General features: G+C 54.5%; 3 protein-coding genes across 4 annotated transcripts in view; 1 reads left to right on the forward strand and 2 right to left on the reverse strand.

Moving 5' to 3' along the window:
• The window catches only part of SARS2 (seryl-tRNA synthetase 2, mitochondrial), a 12,575-nt gene extending 603 nt beyond the window's left edge, over nucleotides 1-11,972 (reverse strand). Inside the window, exons 1-16 of one of the 2 annotated variants that reach the window (XM_021707187.1) lie at nucleotides 11,673-11,957; nucleotides 6,729-6,824; nucleotides 5,187-5,216; nucleotides 4,967-5,041; nucleotides 4,641-4,642; nucleotides 4,188-4,257; nucleotides 4,055-4,109; nucleotides 3,305-3,368; nucleotides 2,929-3,034; nucleotides 2,164-2,211; nucleotides 1,890-1,998; nucleotides 1,573-1,618; nucleotides 1,400-1,487; nucleotides 1,210-1,319; nucleotides 132-225; nucleotides 3-43 (exon numbers count right to left, since the gene is read on the reverse strand). In XM_021707187.1, the coding sequence (XP_021562862.1) occupies nucleotides 3-43; nucleotides 132-225; nucleotides 1,210-1,319; nucleotides 1,400-1,487; nucleotides 1,573-1,618; nucleotides 1,890-1,998; nucleotides 2,164-2,211; nucleotides 2,929-3,034; nucleotides 3,305-3,368; nucleotides 4,055-4,109; nucleotides 4,188-4,257; nucleotides 4,641-4,642; nucleotides 4,967-5,041; nucleotides 5,187-5,216; nucleotides 6,729-6,824; nucleotides 11,673-11,939 (1,301 nt within the window). In that variant the 5' untranslated portion in view covers nucleotides 11,940-11,957. Of the gene's footprint in view, nucleotides 1-2; nucleotides 44-131; nucleotides 226-1,209; nucleotides 1,320-1,399; nucleotides 1,488-1,572; nucleotides 1,619-1,889; nucleotides 1,999-2,163; nucleotides 2,212-2,928; nucleotides 3,035-3,304; nucleotides 3,369-4,054; nucleotides 4,110-4,187; nucleotides 4,329-4,640; nucleotides 4,643-4,966; nucleotides 5,042-5,186; nucleotides 5,217-6,728; nucleotides 6,825-11,672 lie in introns of both variants that reach the window. The other variant, XM_021707186.1, reaches the window with a different exon arrangement.
• Nucleotides 11,973-12,260: 288 nt separating this feature from the next.
• On the forward strand, nucleotides 12,261-16,036 carry MRPS12 (mitochondrial ribosomal protein S12). The gene is made up of 2 exons (XM_008074389.1): nucleotides 12,261-12,561; nucleotides 15,413-16,036. The coding sequence occupies exons 1-2, from the start codon at nucleotides 12,513-12,515 to the stop codon at nucleotides 15,778-15,780; spliced, it is 417 nt and encodes a 138-aa protein (XP_008072580.1). The 5' UTR covers nucleotides 12,261-12,512; the 3' UTR covers nucleotides 15,781-16,036.
• A 1,773-nt stretch (nucleotides 16,037-17,809) lies between these two features.
• FBXO17 (F-box protein 17) overlaps nucleotides 17,810-23,481 on the reverse strand; it is an 8,510-nt gene continuing 2,838 nt past the window's right edge. Inside the window, exons 3-5 of the mRNA XM_021707191.1 lie at nucleotides 21,427-21,522; nucleotides 20,431-20,566; nucleotides 17,810-18,226 (exon numbers count right to left, since the gene is read on the reverse strand). Of these exons, the coding sequence (XP_021562866.1) occupies nucleotides 18,083-18,226; nucleotides 20,431-20,566; nucleotides 21,427-21,522 (376 nt within the window). The 3' untranslated portion in view covers nucleotides 17,810-18,082. The remainder of the gene's footprint in view (nucleotides 18,227-20,430; nucleotides 20,567-21,426; nucleotides 21,523-23,481) is intronic.

A 23,481-nucleotide genomic window follows, 5' to 3' on the forward strand; every position in this document is an offset into this window, starting at 1 on the left:
GGCGGCGGCTCTGGAAGTCGGTGCAGTTGGAGGCGCTGGTGACCTGGGGCGGGGCACAGTGGGCTGAGGATCCGCTGCGGGGACAGGCCGTCCTCTTTCCCAAGTCACCTCCCCACTGGCGCAGGGCTCACCTCTCCAAAGCGGCCACGGCCTGGCATCCAGGCCTCAATGTCGAACTTGCGGTAGGCGGGAAGGCCCAGCTCCTGGGTGGGCATGTCCAGGACCCTGCAGCCCAGGATGAAGGCATGGTGACCGTTGGGCGGGCAGAGGAGATGGGGGGAGGGGAACCAAAGGGGGGGACAATGGCAGGAAAGGAGAAGACAGTGGGTTCTCTGGCCTGTCAGCTTCGGCACGCCTCCCTTTCTTTCCTCTCTTCTTTCGCTAATAAACTTCATTTCAAAACAACAAAGGGGGAAGGCAGTGACAGAGGGAGGAGGTGGGCGTGATGGACAAGGTGGCACAAAGTGGAGGCTGACACTGGGACAGAAGGCCTGTGGCCTGGTCTGCAGGCTGCCCACCATGTCCACTCCCCTCTCTACAGCAGCACCCCCAGGCTGACGAGGCGTCACCCAGAAGAGAAGGCCCCTTTTCTTTGCCTCCTTTTTGAGTCGGGGTCTCACTGTCTCCCAGGCTGGAATTCAGTGGCATGATCACAGCTCACTGCAGCCCTGACCTCCTGGGCTCAGGCCATCCTCCCACCTCAGCCTTCCGAGTGGCTGGGAACACAGGTGCGCACCACTGCACCCGGTTAATTTTTCAATTTTCTGCAGAGACGAGGTCATCTTGGACTGAGCTCAAGCAATCCTCCAGCCTCAGCCTCCCAAAGTGCTGGGGCTACAGGGGCGAGCCACCGCGCTCCTGCCCTCAGCCTCTCGTGGAAGCGAGGAGGGACTGACAAGGTGAGACAGGAAGTGGGGCTCACAACACCTGGGCCTCCCTTTCTCACCCCTGCTCCCCCAGATGCTGAAAAGGCAAGTGGGCTGTGGGGAGCAGGCAGCGGCGAGAGGGACGAGACCCGGGTCTCCAGGTTGGAGCACCTGTGCTGCCCACACTCCGACGACGGATGACAGAGGGACAGACACTCCCACGCCCCCTCCTATGACCATCCATCAGGAATAAGGGGCAGCGAGGGGGCAGGTGGGGAGGCGCTTTCAGAGGGGGGCAGCCAGCCCACCCTCACGCCCCCTCGCCACTCCTTCTTCCCCGCACCGGAAGTGCAAGCCCAGCTCCGTCAGGATCTCCATCTGAAGGGACAGGAACTCCTCCAGCAGCTGCGAGCTCTGCTCCAGCCCGGGGCCTGTAACCCCAAACATCTCCACCTGAGGCCGGGCAGGGGCACAGGGGTCAGTCGGGAGAATTGGAGCTGGGGGGACCCGGCTCCCTGGCCAGCTCTGCCGACCTTGGTGAAGTGGTGCACGCGGTACAGCCCCCACGGCTCCTTCCCCGTGTCTGTCTCTGCCCGGTAGCAGGTGCTGGAACAAACCATCCTAGCAGAGAGCAGGCGAGGTCGAGTCAGAGAGCGGGCGGTGAATATCACAGGCGGGGACAGGGTCTAAGGAAACTGGATGTCACCTGGTTGGCAGGTCCCTGAAGGCTACAGTGTGGTCCATGAAGTAGCCTGGGAGAAGGGGACAACAGGGTCTCAGTCAGGACTACCACTGTCCGGAGAAAGCCTTTGTGAGAAGAGGCATCTGCTCTGGCGGATGCAACCCCATGTCAGGGCACACGGCTGGACTGTCACTGTACTGTTGTGTAGTACACAACCCACACAACCGTACATGTTGGCCCTGGGGTTGCTGAGCTGTCCTGGGCAGGCAGGCACCCCCCATACCCTGATGCTCCAGTTGCCCTCCCACTCCTCACCCCACAGTGTCCCGGCAGATGCTCACCTGCAAGCCCCACCTCCGCTGTCCCAGCTAGGTTGAGGTCTTCGAAGCGGGAAGGATCAATGTTGTAAATTTGGGATGGATTGGCATTCGGGGTCATCCCACAGCCCTCCTGGGGGAGAAGGCCAGGCCACAGGGCTCAGGGCACAGGCAACCTGGGCCTCTCCTGTCTTGCAGTCCAACCCTGGCTCCTCCCCCGAAAGCATCTGGAGTCACCCTGTCACGGCCTCCAGGACGGGGCCTGACACCCAGTGGGCGAGCGGAGGGCCCCACTCACAAACACAGCTCCTCGGAGAAGGTCTGGCACGGTCATGGGGGTGAAGCCCTGTCGGGAGAGGGTGAGTGAGGAGCAACCCGGGATGCCCACCCCCCAGGCCCCAGGCTCGGTGTTGAAGAAGGCACGCAGCAGAGTGCACCAGCGGCTTCCGTCGTTCCAAGTCTACCCCTCCTTGCAAAAAATAACACGGCCTGAGTAGTGGGCTCGGAGCTGGCCCCAGGCCCTGTTCCTGGGCCCTATCTGCTGCCTGCCTGGTGGTTTTCTCTGGCCCCCCGCTCAGTTTATCCCACAGGCAAGCAGGAGGTGTAGTTCAAACGTACAGATCTGACCAGACCCCTCCCCAGCTTAAAGCCTTCCGTGGCTATCTAGTGCCCTCAGGCAATGTCTGGATCCCTCACCATGGCCAATGCCCCAGGCAGTCAGCCCCTGCTAGGCCCACTGGTGCCAACGGATGTGTTTCCCAAATGCTCTCTCTATGCGGCAGGCAGACAGTGAGGTGCAATGGTTACAAGTGCAGGCTCTTGGGTCAGCTCCCCAGGCTAGCTGTGAGACCTTGGGCTAGTCACCTCCCTGCTCCAGGCTCTAAAGTGGGCATAATAATAGCACCCACCTCATGGAGTTGTTGTAAGGACTAAATGTGTCAGTAATACACAGAAAGCTCTGAGAACAGTGACTAGACATCCGCCTCCTCCCACCAGCCTTGAGCCCTCAACGCTCAGCTTCAATGCCAGCCCCTCAAGGCAGCCCTCCTGTCCTGGCCCGTACCTGGAGGACGAGCTTGTTGAGGGTGAAGTTGACCAGGCCATGTTGCAGGAGGGCCCCAGCGCCGCGCAGGTAATAGGAGCGATGACCAGACACGTGGGACAGGCGCCTGGAGACAGACAGGTGGCTGCTCACAGGCTGGTGGGGGACGAGGGGGACTCATGGCCCTGGAGGCAGAGGCCCGGCTGCCAGATGGGGCCAGGCATCAAACATTCATGCCCGGTGTGGTCCTGGCATTTCCAAGTTCCATGCTGAGGCCAGTGAGGCAGGATTCGGGTGCCAGCTGTCGGGGGTGGGAGGGAGGGGCGTCTGCGTGGTGGGGGTGTGGGCGGGGGTGGGGTGGGGGTCGGGGGCATGCTGGTGGCGGAGAGAGGCTCACTTCTGGCGGATGATGTCAAGTTTCTCGCCGATTTCCAGATGGCCCCGGGGTTGGAAGGAGAAAGCTAGATGTGGGCACAAGCGAACAGGGAAAAAGGTAAGAGAGATGGGACCAAGACAGAGGATTCGAGAGGCAGCAGGGAGGAGGGACAGACAGAAAAGGAAAGAGGAAACAGGGAGAGAGGAAGACAGGGAAAAGGGGCAGGGAAAAGAGAGCAAGCGAAGGAAGACAGAAATGAGAGACAGATGGAAGGAGACAGAAAGGGGGGGAGGAGGAGGGAGAGGGAGGGAGGGAGGGGGAGACAGGGAAAGGGAATGGGAGGGAGGCAGAGTTGGCAACAGGGCAGAGGGACGCGGGAAAAGCAGGGAAAGGAGAGTTAGAAAAGGAGAGGAGGAGGCAGGGAAAGAAGGACACTCCACAGGGAGGGAGGGTGGGAATCAGAGAGAGAGGGGGACACACAGGTAGGAGGGGCCAAGGGACACGGACCAAGGTAGAAGGCCAGAGAGACAGAAAGAGGCAGAGAAGACGGACAGCCCCCCCACCAACACACAGGGCGGGCAAGCCCAGTGGGTGAGGGTAGAGAGGATGACAACCCAAGAGTCGCCCCTCTGAGACTACTTGAGCCCAGCCGGGCGGGCAGGGGTCCCACAGGCTCTACCATAGTCCCAGACCCGAGGAGTCCTCCCTGCAGGCTCCAGGAGCCCCTGAACCCCAGGACCTGGCAGCCCCAGGCCCTGGGGTGTGGCTCACCTGGCTTGTCTCCGACCACGTGGAGCACACGGGCCTGGCTCTCATCCCCGACGGGCTGCAGGGAGATAGGAGGTGTCACGGGGAAGGTGGCACCAGGCGGCCCCTGCCTGTCCCTGTCCAGTACATCACTTACCACGTCTGGGTGCGTCTGGTTGGGCAGCCTCAGTGCCTGCAGGTAGAACCACTCCTCAAGCTGGGCCTCCCTGGGGTACAGGAGAGCAAGCTGCTTCCGGATCTCCCGGCCGTGTGCCCGCAAACCCTGATACTGGGGGTCCTGGGGGCAAGACAGGCACAGTCAGCCCGGGGAAGGGTCACGGGTCGCCCAACCAGTTTGATCTCCATCCTCCCCGGCAGAACCTCTGTGGTGGACATTTGGGCCCTCTTCTGGCTCAGCATCCCAAATTTCCCTCTGGGACATCCCCTCACCCCCACATGGCAGGCTCAAGGGGACAAGAGTCAGGCCTGGCCAGCTGGAACATCCTATTGCCTTAGCCACGATGACGGGCTCAGACATAAACACCTGACCCACGCTGAGCTCTTAAGAATCAGCCAGCTGGGTGCAGTGGCTCACGCCTATAATCCCAACACCTTGGGAGGCCGAGGTGAGAGGACTGCCTGAGCCCGTGGGTTCGAGACCAGCCTGGGCAACTTGGCGAGACCTCATCTCTGCAATAAATCAAAAAACCAGCCAGGTGTGGTGGTGCATGCCTGTAGTTCTAGCTACTTGGAAAGCTGAGGTGGAAAGATCATCTGAGCCCAGCAGGTAGAGGCTGCGGTGGCCATAGGTGTGCCACTGCACTCCAGCCTGGGCGACAGTGTGAGACTCCAACAACAACAACAACAAAAAGAATCAGCTCCAGGACTTTGGCTGCAGCCAGCAGGAAGGTGTGCCTGACCTGCCCCTCCCTCCACAAGGGGAGAAAGCAGGTCTGGGAATGAGAGGAATGCAGAACCAAATATAGCACCAGGACCTGGATCCAGCTGCACCTGAAGCCAGTATTTTTAGTTTCCTGTATCAACAGAGGCTTAAATCTGTTTGGGTTCTCTGCCGTACAGTAGATGGACTGTGATTGATATGGTATCATCCCTGCCCACTTCCCACCGGGGACAGGACACCAACTCCCTGTAGTACCTGCTGCACTTGGCTGTTGTCCTGGTTTGCCTGGTAGAAAAGAGACAGAGGGGGTGATGAGGTTTATAAGGTTGAGGGTGGGGAGGAAGAAAGAAAGGAGGGGTAAAAGGTCAAACAAGGCCAGGGGATCTGAATCTCCTGCTCTGCCAGTGCCTGGCTGGGTTCCTCTGCCACCCTATGCCTCAGTTTCTCTGCCAGTAAAGCTGGGAGATGGCAAGATCACTAACAGTAATCACATGTGCACTTCGCTTAAAAGTGCCACCTCCACATCCGGCTCTGTGCAGAGTGCTCTCACATGATCTTCAGAATCCAGTCTACGAGGCTGGCAGTCATGGGGTCTCTGTCTGCAGAGGAGAAAACTGAGACTCGGAGAGTAAGGTCTGTGCGTGTGCATCTGGGGTCCTGCAACCATGGGCCTTGGACACACTGAACCTTCTCTGATCCTGAAAAGCTGAGGGAATTGGGCAGCCTGGGTCTGAATGCTGGACCCCTACCAGCTGTAGGCCCTTGAGCAAATCTCTGCCCTTTTCTAAGCCTCAGTGTCCCCATCTGTGAAGGGGAGTGATAATAGGACCTCCCTGGCAGGGCTGTCGTGCACTCACTGAACAACTGTATCAGTTTTACTGACTGCATGTAGCCTGGGCCTGGCACACAGTAGGAGGTCACCGGGAGATGTAATTATTGGTATGAGATGCCTTGGAGCACAGTAGTGAAAAAAGCAAGTCTGATGGCTGGGTGAGACCCCTGCCTCTCTCCCACTTCGTGGCTGTGAGACCGACACAAGTTTTAACCTCTGGGGGCTTCAGTTTCCCCAGTAGTAACACTGGATTTGTATCATTTCTGTTTCACAAAGTTGTTGCAAGGATTAAGAGCACAGAATGTGCCGGGCCCAGGGCCTGGCACACAGTGATGGCTGCATAAACCTCTGCTGTTATTCTTAGGATTGTTTTAAGCCCTCAGTGGCAGATGCTGCTGGCTGTCTGATCTGAGATCCCTCCTTCCTACTTTCCACAGAACCGTGACTCAGTTTACCCTCCCTCGGCAGTCTGTAGTTCAGGCAAAGTGGGGGCAGCCTGCGCTTGATCCTTGACTGGCTCTAAGCTGGCGGCAGGAACTCCATCCCTCTTGCTGATGACTGGTGCGGGGTGGGCGTTGGGGCCAGGAGACAGGAGGGGACTCTGCGGAGGCCTAAGGAGAGAGCTCCTTGCCCTTGGAAAAAGCACCCAAGTCAGAGAAGTCCCTGTGTTCTGCCTCTGGCAGTCACGCAAGGAGATGCAGTGCTAGGACAGCCATCTTGGAACTACGACGGCGCAAACTCATGTCAGATCAATGCAGTGAAGTTGCAGGTGCAGAGAGGAAGCCTGGGTTGGGGATGCTGGAGAGCTGCTCATGAATCAACCCTGGAGATGCCAGGCTGGGGAGGCTTGTTACGTGGGGCGATGCCTGTCCGCATTGTTCAAGTCCTTTCAATTGAGTTTCCTGGGACCCACTAGAGGCAGCCTCGCTGCCTGCATCTTCCCCGCCCCAGGACCCCATGCTCACCAGCAGGGCCCGCACTGCCTCCGTCACAGCCCCCTTCTCTTCCTCTAGGCTCCGAATCTCCTCCCGCAGCTGCCTCAGCTCCTGCCACGTGGAGATCTGGAGGTGGACACAGGAGGGAAAGATGGGAGGTGGCCGCCACCCCACCCCTTGCTGCTGGAGACCCGCCCACTGGCCAGCTGGACCCGCTGCAGGGTGAGGCGGAGACCTCACTGGCCCTCAGGGGCCATTCTCCCCTCCTTCCCTCCAATATTAGAACTCCTTGAATTTGAGCTGGGCATACAGCTGCCCAGAATTAGGACACATTTGCCAGGCTGCCTTGCAGCTACTTGTGCTCATGTGACCAAGACCAACCCATGGACAGGAGCGGGAGTGGGTAAGTGGCTACATGGATCACCTCCGGGTAAGCCTCCATCTTGGACTTTTTCTTACTTCCCTGAAACTGGACAATGGACCCTGAGGGGAACTGAACCCTACAGAAGTGTTTTGCAAGCACTGGGCTATGACCATGACTGGGTGTTGTGGGCTGAATGTTTGCGTCCCCTGCAAATCCTCACCCCCAAGGTGATGGTATGAGAAGGTGGAGCTTTTGGGAAGTGATTACAACATGAGGGTGGAGCCCTGGAGAATGGGATTAGTGCCATTGTAAAAGAAACCCCAGGGAGCTCCCTTTCCCCTTCACCATGTGAGGATACAGTGAGGAGATGGCATCTGTGAACCAGGAAGCCACCCTCCCCAGACATCAAAGCTGCCTGTGCCTTATCTTGGACTTCCAGCCTCCAGAACTGTGGGAAATAAATTTCTGAAGCTGGATGCAGTGGCTCAAGCCTGTAATCCCAGCACTTTGGGAGGCCAAGGCAGGAGGACTGCTTGAGCCAGGAGTTTGAGACCAGCTTGGGCAACATAGCAAGACTTCATCTCTATTAAAATTTTAAAAATGCTGTAATCCCAGCACTTTGGGAGGTGGAAGCGAGAGGATTGCCTGAGCCCACAGTTCAAGACCAACCTGGGCAACATTGCAAGACCTTGTCTCTACAATAAATCACAAAATTAGCTGGGCCTGGCAGCACACACTTGCAGTTCCAGCTACTTACAGTTCCAGAAGGCTGAGGTGGGAGGATCACCTGATCCCAGGAAATCGAGGCTGCAGTGGCTGTGAATGTGCCACTGCACTCCAGCCTGGGCAACAGGGTGAGAATCCAACTCAAGAAAACAACAAAACAAAGCCCAGAAAATAACAAGTATTGGCAAGAATTGTGTTGTGGAGAAATTGGAATCCTTGTGCCTTGCTGATGGGAATGTAAAATGGTGCAGCCACCATGGAATGCAATGTGGCAGTTCTTTAAAAATTAAATAGCTGAGCCCGCGGGTTCGAGACCCGCCCGGGCAACTTGGTGAGACCTCATCTCTACAATAAATCAAAAATTAGCCGGGCATGGTGGCGTGCGCCTGTCATTCCAGCTGCTTGGAAGGCTGAGGCGGAAGGATCGCCGGAGCCCAGCAGGTCGAGGCTGCGGTGGCCGGGAGCGGCCGCTGCACTCGTCTCGGCGACGGAGTGAGACTCCAACTCAAAAAAAAAAAAAAAAAAATTAAAAAAAATTTCCATATGATCCAGCAATACCACTTGAAGATATATTCCAAAAGAACTGAAATCAGGGACTTGAACAAGTCATTTGTTTTTGTTTTTTTGTGTTTATATTTGTATACTCATGCTCACAGCAGCATTGACACTAGCTAACAGATAGAAACAACACAAGTGTCCATCGATAGATGAATGGGAAAACAAAATGTAGTGTATACATACAATAGAATATTATTCGGCTTTAGAAAGTAATGCAATTCTGAAATATGCTACAATGTAGATGAAGTTTGAGGGCATTACGCTAAGTGAAACAAGCCAGACCTGAACAAATGGTATATGATCCCATTTACACGAGGTACCTGGAGTCAGATCCTGAGAGCCAGAAAGCAGCATGGTGGTCGCCAGGGAGGAGGAGAGTTAGTGTTTAATGGGTACAGAGGTTCCATTGTGGAAAGTGCAAAGGTTCTAGAGATGGATGGTGGGGAGGGTAGCATACCAATGTACTTAGTGCCACTGAACTGTACACTCAAAAATGGCTAAAGAGGTGAATTTTATATTATGTGCATTTTATCACAACTTTTAAAAGTGCTAGTATGGAGATCCGGAATTAGTTTTAGAACCTTGTCTTAGTCTATTCAGGCTGTGAAGCAGTACACCATAGACAGGGTGGCTTGTAAACAACAGAATTTTTTTCTGAGTTGGCATCTTACTTGGTCACCCAGGCTGGAGTGCAATGGCACGCTCATACAGTCACTGCAGCCTGGACCCGCTGGGCTCAGGTGATCCTTCTGCCTCAGCCTTCCAAGTAGCTGGAACTACAGGCATGAACCACCATACATGGCTAGTTTTTTTTTTTTATTATTTATTATAGGGATGAGGTCTTGCCAAGTTGCCCAGGCTGGTCTCGAACCCATGGGTTAAGGCAATCCTCTCCCCTAGGCCTCCCAAAGTGCTGGGATTACAGGCTGAGTCACTGCACCCCACCTCTGTTTTGTTTTTTTTTTATAATAGCCACCCTAATGGTGGTCTAACTAGGGCTTTATTTTTTTATTTTTTTTTTGAGTTGGAGTCTCACTCTGTCACCCAGACTGGAGTGCAGTGGCTGCTCCCGGCCACCGCAGCCTCGACCTGCTGGGCTCCGGCGATCCTTCCGCCCCAGGACTTTATTATTTATTTATTATTTGAGTTGGGGTTTCACTCTGTCATCCACGTTGGAGTGCAGTGGCACAATCACAGTTCACCACAGCTTCAACCTCCTGCTCTCAGGTGTTCCTTCTGCCTCAGCCTCCTGAGTAGTTGGGACTATAGGTGCATGCTACCACACTTGGCTAGTTTTTTGACTTTTTAAAATTGAGACAAGATCTCACTATGTTGTCCAGGCTGGCCAAGAACTTCTGGGCTCAAGTGATCCTCCTGTCTCGGCCTCCCAAAATACTAGGATTACAGGCCTAAGCCAGAACTTTAAAAAATGAAAGAGAATATAAGTTTAAAGTAAGAATACACCGTAAAAGCAATAATTGTTCATGAAACTTTGGTTTCAATTTTGGGCGTGTGTACTGGGTCAGGATGTGAAATGTATTTCCTATTCTTGGCCACAAAGTTGAAAAACTCTATGAAAGGGTGTGCCACTCTAAAATAACTACATGTCCATCAGATGGAATATTCCATCCTACCTCTAGCCTTTTGCATATTCTGGTCCCTCCACTTGGGATACTCTTCTCCCCTCTTCTCAGGGTAACTCTCACTCAATCTGCAGATCTTTGCCTAATGCCACCTCCTCTGAGAAGCCTTCCCAGGTTATTCTCTACCTTACTTTCCCAGCATTTATCAGAGATTATAACTAGTATACGAGTTGGAGGACAGGCCCCTTGTAGTACAGGCTTTCCCTGCTAGCTAAGTGTTCTAAGAATCTACCAGCATCAGTGTACCAGCTAGCATTGTTGTCGGAGGCTGTGTTTGGCTTCAGTGAATTTTTTTTTTTAGATTCTTTCAACGTATTTGCCCTTTTCACGATGGGTGATTTACGAGTGCACCTGCCCACACTCAGGACACCGTGCTGAGTGTTCAGCAGTTTTTGACCCCAATAGCATGACACCCATGCCCCATCCTCCCTATTCACCCGACCTTGCCCCGAGTGACTATTTTTCTGTCTCCCTGATGAAAAAAAATTCTCAAAGGATTTTTGCCCATGTGGAAGAAACAAAAAAGAAAAAAATGGCAGAAGCACTGAAGGGCATCCAAACTGATGAGTTCAAAAACTGTTTTGATCAATAGAAAAGGCATCTCTATAGGTGTACTGCACCAAACACAGACTACTTTGAAGGTGACAAATTTAAGCATGTAAGAATAAGTAAACCATTTTTTGCAAATAAATTCCGGTTTTTTGGGGCCCCCCCCCATATATTTATAATTGTATAACAAATATATGTCTCTTTTACTAAACTGTGAACTGAGATCATCTTGCTCATGAGTGAGCATAATGAAGTAGCTAAGACGGTGGATTCTGGAGCCAGAAAGCTCTGCCATTTACCAGCTGCATGATCTAGGGCGAGTTCATTAACCTCTCTGGGCCTTAATTTCTCCTGTGAGGAGGGAAACAATGGCACCTACTTCATATGGTTGTTGCGAAAATTAAATGAGGCTAATGCGTATAAAGTACTTAGGACAGGCGGGTAGGGCAGTCCGAGAGAGGGCTGGGACGGCCTGGGGATCCCACCATCTTCAGCACTCCATTAGAGAGATGTGGGAACCTGGTTCTAGTTCTCCATTACGTGGTATTATATACGTGCTAGCGATTTTATCATGATTCGCCGCGTATTCGCAACACCTGGAACACTGGAACATTGCAGCTGCTTCCGAAATATCAGTTCGACAGAACCATTCATTAAATTCATTCATTCACGAACCCTGTTTAACAACCTGCTACGAGTGGTAGAGGTGGAACTCCACTCCTCACTCGCCGAAGGCCAGAGCTCCACCGTACCCCACGCCCGTCCCTGTCTGATTCAACTCCGGTCCCCACTGTTCTTCGTGGCCGTAGGGTAAGCCAGGCGGCGGGTGGGAGCGCACGGGGCAATGGCTTATAGCAGGTTCCTAGAGCACAGAAGGCGCCCAGCAGCATTATGAGACAGCCGCCTAACGGGTGTCTAAGACACAGCAGGCATCACTGGTATATCATAGGGCCTTAGCGCTTGTGGAAACTGGCACGGAAAGTGGGGGCCACGAACAAAAAGTTGGCTCAATCTGGGACGGAACTAAGATTCCCGGATAGGTTCGTCCCCTGCCGGAGCGCGTCGGGTAGACCCGGTTAGATTTTTCGTAAAACCAACAGCCCGCGCCCAGCCGGGCCGCGCAAGCGCACTCACGATCGCGGGCAGGTCTTCCGGCCGCAGCTCCCCCTTGCGGAGCTCCAGGGTGCGCGCGAACTCTTCTGGGCATGCGCACAGCGGCTCCATGTCCAGCTGAGGGAGAGCGCTGTAACCCTCGCGCGCGTGCTCGTACAGGAGATTCCGTTCTCGTTTCTCTGTAGCGAAAGTTCTCCCTGTGCGGTGGCTGCAGATGCAGTTTCCCCGGGACCGGAGTCCCCGGCGAGCCAGCAAAGGCCACAAGCGCCGCGCCACGGACGCGGACATCTTGGCCCGGAGACAAGGAGGCACGTACTCTCTTCGTCCCGCCCTCTCCGCGGTTAGACCAATGCGCAAAGTAGCCAATCAGATCGTAGAAGACGTATGCCCTCCCTAGGCCTCAAAAGCGGTTCAGTGGGGAAAGGCCACAGAGATGGATTCTGTCGTTGTCCAATCGTCGTCTATGTCCCGCCCCCTCAGTGACGGGAGGCAGAACCGGCCAATCCCTGCCCCAATAGCCCCCGGAAGGGGCTGGACGCAGGACTCAGCGTGTCCGCCTCTGGGGTCGGTGAGGTCGGTGGGTCCCTGGGTCCTCCGAGCCTTCCCGGGCCTCTCGGTTTCCTTTCCTCCTGTGTGCGGGCGAGGGCCGCTGGGTCCTTGGGAATCTACTCAGAGCTAAATTTACGGAGGGACTTCCTGTTAGCGTAAAGAGATCATGGCTAGACCTGTAGAGGATCTTCCTTAGATTTAGCACAGAAGGTCCTGAGAGCGGGACGGGGGGATTTGGACCCTCGTTCGACTACGGCCGTTCGCCCCCCGCCCCGTTTTCTGAGACTCGTAAGACACCAGAACACAGGGACGATGTCCTGGTCTGGCCTTCTCCGTGGCCTCAACACGTCCCTGACTTGTGGTAAGTGGGGGGCTTGGGCAGGGCCGAGCCTGGGCGAGGGTTTTTTCCCCTGGGACTTGTGTGCCGCTGCTGGAGCCCGAGGGAGTCGGGTGGATACAGAGGAGGGTTTTAGCGGAGCTCAAGCTGCAAGAGCAAGAGGTCGAAAGTGGCTTCGTTGCGGGCTGCCGTGCTCCAAGCGGAGTGGGGTCAGCTACTTCTTCGGCAGGTACTTAGTGATTACCCCCCGTGGGTGAGACGTCCAACCTAGGCGTTTTATTCGTGCAATTGCCATTTCTCATTCATTCTTTCTTTCTTTCTTTTTGTGTTCGAGTCGGCGTCTCACTCTGTCGCCCAGGCTGGAGTCCAGTGGCACGATCAGGGCCACCACAGCCTGGATCTGCTGGGCTCAGGAGATCCTTCTGCCTCAGCCTTCGAAGTTGCTGGAACTACAGGCGTGCGCCGCCACGCCCGGCTAATTTTTTGATTTCTTGTAGAGATCAGTTCTCACCAAGTTGCCCAGGCTGGTCTCGGAGCCCTGGGCTCAGGCAATCCTCTTGCCTCCGCCTCTCAAAGTGCTGAGATTACAGGTGTGAGCCACTGCACCTGGCTTATCCAACTAGTATTTTTCAAGAACCTAATGTGTGCCAGGCACTGGAGGGCAGCTTTATTTAGGCTCTTATTCCTTCTTCAGACATCAAGTGCTTCCCATGAGCCATACCCTGTGTGAAGTATTTCATTCATTTGTTCACTCCTGCAAGCCTTTATTAAGCCCCTTCTGTTTACCATTCACCAAGGATCACCTGTGGGCAAGACAGGCCTGCTACCTGCCTTGGGAACTGACATGTGGTATCTCATGGTAGCCTCACATACACACGTGGTGCCCAGAAGGGGATCAGATCCTGGTACTGTAATGCAGAGGAGGAAACGGAGGCCCCGAGAAGTTGAGTCTTGTTCAAGGACACAGACTTCTAGGAATGTCTCATCCCCTTGGAGGTTTCTGCTATAAGAAAAGAAGACATGGGACATAAGACAGTAGGCCGAGGCCTGCCCATGGTGTGGAGGGGAGTGTGAAATTGCGGTGCTGAGAGGGCATCTGAGTGAAAGGGCTGGTGACCCAGCGAGAGGGGTAGATAGAAGGTAGACATTGTCACCTGAGAGCCCAAGAGCTTGGGTGAGGCCCAGGGCGCTCAGTCACTGCTATTTCCGTTATTGGAGACATAGTAAGTGCTTGGTGACTCGTAGAGTAAATCCAGTTGTCTGGATTCTCTCTCTCTTTTTTTTTTGAGTTGGATTCTTACTTTGTCTCCCAGGCTTGAGTGCAGCAGCACACTCATGGCCACCACAGCCTCAACCTCAACCTCAACCTGCTGGGCTCAGGCGATCCTTCCGCCTCAGCCTTCCAAGTAGCTGGAACTACAGGCATGCGCTACCACACCTGGCTAATTTTTTGATTTGTTGTAGAGATGAGGTCTTGCTGAGTTGCCCAGGATGGTCTTGAATCCTTGGACTCGGAAGTCCTTTTGCCTTGGCCTCCCAAAGTGCAGGGATTACAGGCGTGAGCCACCATGCCTGAATGGATTCTTTTGCAGCCTGTATCCAATCATGAACAGGTCCTGCTGGCCTTGAAAATAGATCTCCCTCTCCAGCCCTCAGTCCCTAACTTGCCTTTCCTCTCACCACACTGCAGCCACACTGGTCTCTCTGTTGGTGTTTCTGGGGACTCAGGCCGGAACTGGGTGAGCAAGGGTGGGGAGCTGAGATCAGGGAAGTTCCAAGGGCAGATCAGGTGGGGCCTCGTAGGCCAAGGAGAGCAGTTTATCGTTTTCCCTGGGTGAGAGGAGGCCCAGGAGGGTTCTGAGCAGGAAAGGGATGCCAGCTGATTCAGGCGTTCACAGCCTCCCTCTGGCTCCATGCAGGGAACAGACTGTGAGAGGAGGGAGATGGGGAGGCGAGGGCGGGAAAGTCCAGCAGGAGCCAGGGATGGACACGACTGAGGTGGGTGTAGTGGAGGAGGGAGAGAGGGAGTCAGTTCTGCTCATTGCTGAAGGTCAAGCTGGCAGTTCTGCTCACAGGTTGGGTGTAGGTTGGAGCAGAGGGGTGACACCTCCTGGGAACACCCTGCAGTGTTGCTGTGGGGTGACCCGAGTTAAATTATTTACCAGGCATAGAATGGTAATTGGCACAGTGTTAGCACATTGTTATTATTGTTATTATTATTTAGATTGGAGATTATGGTTTATTTAGAAAGTAGATTAGAGAGAGAGAGAGAGAAGGGGGATCCATCTCCCCCAGATTGGGGAGGGGACCAGAGCTTACAGAGATGCACATTATTATTTTTAAACGGCATTAAAATTAATGCCTTACTTGAAGAATAAGATGAATTAATTCTTGGGAATGCTTAAAAGGGAACCTGGATCAGGCGTAGGGACTCATACCTGTGCCTGTAATCCCAGCACTCTGGGAGGCGGAGGTGGGAAGCTGACTTGGGCCTCTGAGTTCCAGACCAGCCTGGGCAACATAGCAAGACCTGGTCTCTACTACATATCAAAAAATTAGCCAAGCGTGGTGGCACAGGCCTATAGTCCCAGCTACTCAGGAGGCTGAGGCAGGAGGACTGCTTGAACCCAGGAGTTTGAGGCTGCAGTGAGCTGTGATTGCTCCATGCTCCACTGCACTTCAGCCTGGGTGACAGTGAGACTCCAACTCAAAAAACCAAAAAAAAAAAAAAAAAAAAAAGCCTGGCACGTGGTAGTTGCTCAATAAACGTTAGCTGTTATTATCATCTGTAAATACTCCTGGACATAAAGAGATGCATCCTTATAAAGTGTGGCTACTGACACGGCTGTCTGTCCTCCTCCCTGTGTCTCTCCAGGCCTAGCCCTGGCTCCCCGGCTCTGGGCTGCCCGCACCATGGCCACCCTGAACCAGATGCATCGCCTGGGGCCCCCGAAGCGGCGGCCCGCGAAGCTGGGCCCCACGGAGGGGCGGCCGCAGCTGAAGGGCGTGGTCCTGCGCACGTTCATCCGCAAGCCCAAGAAGCCCAACTCGGCCAACCGCAAGTGCTGCCGCGTGCGGCTCAGCACGGGCCGCGAGGCCGTGTGCTTCATCCCCGGGGAGGGCCACAGCCTGCAGGAGCACCACGTCGTTCTTGTGCAGGGCGGCCGCACCCAGGACCTGCCGGGGGTCAAGCTCACTGTTGTGCGCGGCAAGTACGACTGTGGCCACGTGCAGAAGAAGTGACCGCAGGAGAGCTTCCTCTGGGGACCCCAGCGCTGCAGGCGGCCACCGCTGAGCTTTCTGGGCTTACATCCTGGCTCGCCTCTTCCCCCAGGACCACGCATAGGAGTGGGGTGTGTGGGGGTGGTGCCCTTCTGACAACCCTCTGTGCTCCGGTGGTGAGTGTCGGCCTGAGACCTCTTCTGCCGGGACAGGACTCTGTACTGCCCTCTGCGGGGAGGGGCTGTAATAAACATCCATCCCATGGTTGCGGGGTGAAGCCCTGTGTGCGGTGTCGCCATGATGGCCTCTCTGGGCTCCAATTTCCGCCCCCAGAAAATAGTTCATTTGTGGTTATGTCCTTTGTTCAGTTTGGCGAAGAGCAGTTTAGATGCTCTCTGCATAACATGCGTGGAGGGCTCCCGTCTTTTAGGCTTAGGAATCAGGCAGCTGAGACCCCTACCCTCAAGCCCGGCTGTCTGGGAAATAGCAGTAATTATAACACTGAAGTTGAAGGGATATGCTACTCCATACAGGGGAGCTGTCGGTTCGGTTGTTTTGTTTGTTTTGCTTTGTTTTTGCTTTGGGGGTCTCACTTTGTCACCCAGACTGGAGTGCAGTGGCACGATCACAATTCACTGCAGCCTCAACTTCCTGGGCTCAAGTGATCCTTCCACTTCTGCTTCCTGAGTAGCTGGTACTATAGTTGCATGCCACCATGCTTGGCTAATTTATTTTGAGTTTTTTGTAGAGATGAGTTCTTGCTGTGTTGTCCAGGCTTGTTTCAAACTCCTGGTCTCCGGCAATCCTCCTGCCTCGGCCTCCTAGAGTGCTGGAATTACAGGCATGAGCCACCGCACCTCACCTGGGAGCTGTTCCTTTATATTACCAGACTGACACACATCTGGGTTCAAATCCTGGCTCCATCTCTTAATTGCTCTGTGACCTAGCTATATTGGTTCTCCCTCTGGGCCTGGAGTTTCCTCCCCTGGAAAATGGCACCTATTGTAATTCTTGAACTCATGATCAGGTGCTTGGCCACATTAGATTTTCAGACATGGGACCTGCTTATACCATTGGGTTGTGGAGCCCAGCTGTGGTTCAAGCCCTGCCTCACCCACTTACTTGGCTGGGTGACCTTGGGCAGGTCATTTAAACTCTGAGGCTGGACTTAATGGCATCGATAATGGTGCATGCCTCAGAGCCGTTTGGTGGGCATAGCTGGCCCGAGGTGCTGGAAGCTCTCATCTATGTCCTGTACGTGCTCAGCAGCCTCCTGAAATTCTCATGTTTTTTGGTTTTAGATTAGGAAGTAGTTCATTTAAATACTAAATTAGAAGAGAGAGAAAAAGAGGAGATTCACCTCCCCAAGGTAGGGGAGGGATCCAAAGCCAGGAAACATGGCGACAGCCACAGCTCAAAGAGCACATGGCCACACTATAGCTTAGCAAGGCAATGGCCCTGAAGTTCTCATGATTGTAAACATAAGAGCACAGGTCTCCTGGGATCAGAGCTGGAGGCAGACAAGTGCATGTCAAAATCACCCAGCACTTTGTCTTCAGCACCGATTTTATTGAGCAAGCTTTTTGGCCAGACCCAGCTGGTAAATGGAGAGGTGAGGGGGGTCATGGGTGGGGTCAGGAGAGCTTTCTCTCATGGCAGCCTTGCTCCAGGGGTCTGTGGGGAAAAGGAGGAGTTACCTGGCAGGTGAGCTGCCCCCAAAGCAGGGGCAGGAGGTGAGGTGGGGCCCTGGCCCACAGAGGAGGTGCCAACAGGCAGTGCAGGCAATGATGCCCCTGGCAGGATCCCAGAGACTCCGCCAACTATAGCAATGGTGTCCTCCAATGCCCCTGTTGGTCTCAAGGACAGACTGCCCCCCCTGATTGCCCCTGCTGACTGCCAGCGATCAGCTCACCCCCAAAACAAGTCAGCAAATCATTGCTCTCCCCATTGAGTTTCTCCTCTTACACATCCTGCTTTGGCCCACGTTTTGTGGCCGAGTCTACCCACTGACATCCACGTGGAAGAAAGTCAGCAGGCAAGTGAACCAATGAAATATCTCTGAGTTATTTTTTGATACTCCCCACCCCCCACCTGAGGCAGCAGTGAACAGTCTGGTTGGATCCCTGATTTGTCACACAGCATGAGGACCACTATGCTGAAGCAGCCAGCAAGCGGGGTTCACTGGAGGTGTGCTGGGAATGGCCCGTGAGACCCTCCCCACCACCATCCCCAGGCATCCTCTAGCTTCTGGCTGCAGAGCTGGTCTTGGCTGATGACTCCAGCAGCTGGCAGTACTTCCCTCAAGGCACCACCGGGCAGGTCGCTAGGACCTGCGGATCCTCACCCTCACGCTGGAGTGGGTCACCAGGGCACCGTAGTGTCCCACCCAGGAACGCGTGTCTCTCCCGTATTGCTCGAAAGATACGTAGCGGATGCCCTTGCCAAAGTTGGTGAAGACGTGGGAGACCTGCAGGGAGATGGAGAGCAAGAGAGGGTGAGGCCCATGGGCTCGGCTTCCTTCATCCCAACAGATACTCCGAAGGACTGGGGGGTGCCAGGCCCCGCTCTGGTGGGTGGGGATACAGCAGTGAGAAAGCAGCGGAAAGCCCCTGTCCTGGTGAAGCTGACTTTCTAGTGAGCGCCATGCCCTGAAGACAGATGGGGGCAGGGAGCAAAGGGCATTCTGCCAGGAGGGTGGCAGAATGTGTGAGTAAAGCGAGTTAGCAAAGGCCCCACGGAGACGAGACCTGAAGGAGGGAAGGGGGCCGTGTGAGGCTCTGGAGGGAGATTGTTCCAGACTGAGGGAACAGGGTGGGAGGATGCCTGGAGCTGATGAGAGAAGAGTTTGGGAGAGGTGGGTCAGGGCGGTCACAGGCAGATTGTGAGGGGCCTTGTGGGCCGGGCCACAAGAGGTCTTGGGTTTTCTGGACAATTTTTTTTGAGGTGGTCTCCCTCTGTCTCCCGGGCTGGAGTGCAATGGCATACTCATGGCTACCCCAGCATTGACCTGCTGGGCTCCTGTGATCCTTATGCCTCAGCCTCCCAAGTAGCTGGAACTATAGGTGTGTGTTACCATGTCCAGCTAATTTTTTATTTATTGTATAAATGAGGTCTCACCAAGTTGCCCGGGCTGGTTTTGAACCTGTGGGCTCAGGCAATCCACTGACCTCGGCCTCCCAAAGTGCTAAGATTATATAGGCTGAGCCACCGAGCCCAGCCTCTGGGCAACTTTTAATTGAGATAAAATTGATAGGGCCAGGTGCAGTAGCTCAAGCCTGTAATCCCAGCACTTTGGGAGGCCGAGGCAAGAGGACTGCCTGAGTCCAGGAGTTCGAGACCAGCCCGGACAACCTGATGAGGCCTCGTCTCTACAATTAAAAAAAAAAATTAGCCAGGTGTGGTGGTACATGCCTGTAGTTCCAGCTACTTAGAAGGCTGAGGCAGAAGGATCGCCTGAGCCTAGCAGGTCGAAGTTGTGGTGGCCGTGAGCATGCCACTGCACTCCAGCCTGGGTGACAGAGTGAGACTCTGAATCACAAAAAAACTGACATAATATGAAATTCACCAGTTAAAAATGTCCAGTCCAGTGGTTTTGAGTATAATCACAAGACTATGCAACCATCATCACTGTCTAATTCTGGAAATTTCCATCGCCCCAGGAAAAAACCGTGTATCCTTAGCCGTGACTTCCAATTCCTCCTCCCCTCAGCCTCTGGCAACCAGGGATCTGCTTGGTGGACATTCCATATATGTGGAGTCATAGAGGGTTTGCCTTTCTGTGTCTGGTCTCTGTTTGCAGAGTTCATCGTGTTGGAGTAGGGGTCAGTGCTCCATTTCGTTACAGCTGCAGACTGGAACTCTGGATGTAGCCATGGGAGGGTTACAAGCAGGGAGAGCTGTCATCTAACACTTTCTGAGTCGGGGTCTCTGTCACCCAGATGGGAGTATAGTGGCACAAGCACAGCTCATCGCAGCCTCAAACTGCAGGCGGTCCTCCTGTCTTCCCTCCTGGGTAGCCACCATGCTCGGCTAAAACAAAAATGTTTTTTGTAGAGATGAGGTCTTGCTATGTTGCCTAGGCTGGTCTTGAACTCCTGGGCTCAAGCAATCCTCTCACCCTGGCCTCCCAAAGTGCTGGGATTACGGGCATGAGCCACTGCGCCCAGCCTCTGACACATTTTGTAATGGAGTCTTTCTGGATGCTGTGATTGTGTGTTGGAGGTGTGGGGGTGGGTGGGAGGAGGACAAGAGCGAAATCGAGACCACCCAAATGGCTGCTCTGAGGACTGCCCAAGTGTGAGGTTTGTGACATTATGGGCTTGGGAGCCCACCTGGGCTTCAATCGCTGTCTGCACACCTTAGGATCACTTTGGGCTAGTCACTTAACCTCTCTGCCTCCGTTTCCACAATTCTAGAATGAAGGTAGGGCATTCCCAGCACTGAGAGCCGTGCTCAGCACACAGTAGGTGCTCAGTAAATGTGTGTTGAACACTGGGTTGTTGTGCTAATGAAATGGGTTCATATGTAGTCCTCTTAGCATAGGGCCTGGGACCTAATAAGGGCTCGCTGGCTGTTAGCTGTTATTACTGTAGGTACTCAGCTGCGATGGACCGAGAAGCAAAAACGACAGGTGAGGCTGGTGTGTGCGCCTTGGAGACAGCCTGGACCCACCTTTCGGCAGGCCCGCTCAGTCCACTGAAGAACCGGGTTGGGCGACGCGGAGAACTTGACCACTTCGTTTTCGTACACGTCCAGGAGGCGGACTCGGAGCCGGTAGACGCAGCCGCAGCCCTCTCGGGCGCCCCACCTGTCGAGTGGCAGTGAGCCTCGAGCCGCGCCGTCTGGGCTGGGAGTGGGACGCTGAGGGCGGGGCTTCCCTGCACCGGGTGAGGGCCCTGCCCAACTGCGCGGCGTTTGGAGAGGTCCCCGCCTGCCTTCGGACCTCTGGGGGCGGGGCAGCCAGATCCTGGAGGAGGAGCCTGGGTGTGGGGGTGGAGCCCTGTTGGTCTTGGGAGGAACTGGCTGGTCTGGAGTGGAGCCAGAGCCTGGGTGGCCGGGGGTGGGTTCTGGAGAGCCTGGGTGGCTAGCTGCAGCGGGCAAGGGAAGGTGGTCTGAGGAAGAGGCACAGCCCAGGGGAGGAGCCTGGCGACTTTGGGGAGGAGCCAGAGTCCCAGGGAGGGGACTGCCTTTTCTGGGAAGGAGCAAGGGCCTGAAGGCAGCGCTCAAATGCTCTGTGGAGGAGTCTGGGTGCTCTGGGAAGGTAGGGGTTCGTTGACTCCGAAGTTAGCCAGCATCCTTGTCTCACTGTACCCCCCTGAGCCTCAGGTCACAGGGCACAGTGCTCCCTCCCTTCGGAGGCCTTGGGCATCCACAAGCCCTTAGTGGTCAGTGCTGAGCTGGGGTGATGGGAAGTGACTAGTTTTAGAGGGGTTCCAAGCCAGTCAGTGGCCCCAGGTGGACAACCCTGGGGCCTGCTGGGAACAGGGTGCGGAGGAATGCAGGTGGGTGGGGGCTCTGGGTTCCCCAAGGCTCCGCCCCTCCCTGGCTGGGCAACTGTGAGCATTGCCTCCTCTCCCAGCCTCACTGCAGGGTGCACAGTATCAGGGCTGCCTCGAAATGCCCCTGCCACAGCCCCACTGGTGCCCAGGCAGGTGTCACTCCACTCACCAGTCGGCCACACAGATCTCAATCTGGGCACTGTCCAGCAGTTCCTGCCATATGCCTTCCATCACCAGGTCCACGAGCTGCCTCTTGAAGCACCATCTGGACAGGGGAGATGGCAGGAGGTGGGCCAACAATCCTGGCACTCAAGTCACAGCTAGAAACCACCTCCTCCAAGAAGCCTCCCCTGATAACCGCATGTAAAGTAGTTCTCAGGGTCTGCTCCCCTAGACTTGAAGATGCATGATGGACTGTACGTCTCCTTGGCCTCTCTTCTTCCCCCCTGCTTTGGCCTCCAGAAGGCTGACCTGTATGCAAGCCTGGCCCTAATATGTGTGGAGACCAGGACTCAAGTACAAATGGAGGTCGCACACTGGACATCTCAGCAGGGAGGTCTGGCCTCCTAAAGTCCTGGGGTCCAAGGTCTAGAGTCCTACGACCTGTATGGATTGGTCTCCCTTACCCTCTCCTTCCTGTCGGGTCTGCCAATGGGAAGCTCCTGCAGGAGATGGAAGCCAGAGAAAAATTAGGGTGTTTATCCTCCTGGGCCCTTCCCAAGGGACCACCATGTCCCCCAAAGAAAGGGCACAGCTCCACAGTGCCATTCCCTCAGGCTTTTCCATCATCCCTTGTTAGCAACTGCCTCCCCCACTCATCCTTATTGGGCCTTAAAGGGAGCAATGATCCTTCCCTCGCTGTTACTAGCCTGGGGGATCCTATCACCCCCTTGTAAATGGTCCCTCTCCTCTAATTTGAATGTGCCATCATGATAGAAATAGGGTACTGTTGCTGGGTGCAGTGGCTCATGCCTGTGATCCTAGCACTTTGGGAGACCGAGGCTGGAGGATTTCTTGAGTCCGGGAGTTTGAGACCAGCCTGGGCAACTTGGCAAGACCTTATCGCTATGATTAAAAAAAATATCAAAAAAATTAGCCAGGTGTGGTTGTGTGCACTTGTAGTTCCAGTTACTTGGAAGGCTGAGGCGGAAGGATCACCTGAGTCCAGGCTGCGGTGGCCATGAGTATGCCACTGCACTCCAGCCTGGATGACAGAGTGAGGCTCTGACTTGAAAAGAAAAGAAAAGGTGTAGTGTTGGGGGAAGAACAGTTGGAGTTAACCAGTGGAACAGACGGCGTGCCCAGGGACAGACCTAGGTTTGCATGGAAACTTCCTAAATAGAAGAGGCGGCACCAGAATTCCGTGAGGAACAGACAGATTCTTTAGTAGATGGTGTTGGAAAAACTGGCTCAATATATGAAGGGGGCTGGGTGTGGCACCTGTAATCCTAGCATTCTGGGTGACCGAGGTGGGAAGATTGCTTGAGCCCAGGAGTTTGAGATCAGCCTGGGCCACACAGCAAGAACTTGTCTCTACAAAAAAAAAAAAAAAATCAAAAAAATTAGCCCAGGTGTGGTGGCGTGTGCCTATAGTCCCAGCTATTCGGGAGGCTGAGGTGCAAGGATCACCTGAGCCCAGCAGGTCAGGGCTGCAGTGAGCTGTGATCATGCCACTGTACTTCAGCCTGGACCACAGAGTGAGACCCTGTCTCAAAAAAAATCATACACACACACACACACACGGGGTGCCCAAAAAATGTATACACACTTTAAGAGACGCTATCTATGTATTACTTTTCAAAGTTGAATTAAATTATGGTAGCCATGTGTAGTATGACTTGTGCTCAACCATGCTTCTGCCATTTTCTTTGTCCTGCCTGTCCTATGGTGATGCTAGCATTCATTTGATTAATGCCATCTTTCGAATGTCGTATTTAAAATGTGTATAGATTTTATACACACACACACATATAGAGTGTCAATAAAATTTATACATTTTAAGAAACACAAAACTGAGCTGGGCTCGGTGGCTCAGCCTGTAATCTCACGCTTTGGGAGGCTGAGGTGAGTGGATTGTCTGAGCCCGCGGGTTCGAGATCCGCCTGGGCAACTTGGCGAGACCTCATCTCTACAATAAATCACGAAATCAGCCGGGCGTGGTAGCGCATGCCTGTAATTCCGGCTACTTGGAAGGCTGAGGTGGAAGGATCGCCGGAGCCCAGCA

The sequence above is a fragment of the Carlito syrichta genome, unplaced genomic scaffold (genome assembly GCF_000164805.1).
Source record: "Carlito syrichta isolate Samal-C Ts95f unplaced genomic scaffold, Tarsius_syrichta-2.0.1 Scaffold316424, whole genome shotgun sequence".
In the NCBI taxonomy this organism is placed as follows: Eukaryota; Metazoa; Chordata; class Mammalia; order Primates; family Tarsiidae; genus Carlito; species Carlito syrichta.

Excerpts from the sequence above, each read along its gene's own strand:
- MRPS12 (XM_008074389.1), top strand. The coding sequence starts at position 12,513 with ATGTCCTGGTCTGGCCTTCTCCGTGGCCTCAACACGTCCCTGACTTGT. Across the intron at positions 12,562-15,412 it reads CAACACGTCCCTGACTTGTG|GCCTAGCCCTGGCTCCCCGG; the intron begins GTAAGTGGGGGG and ends GTGTCTCTCCAG.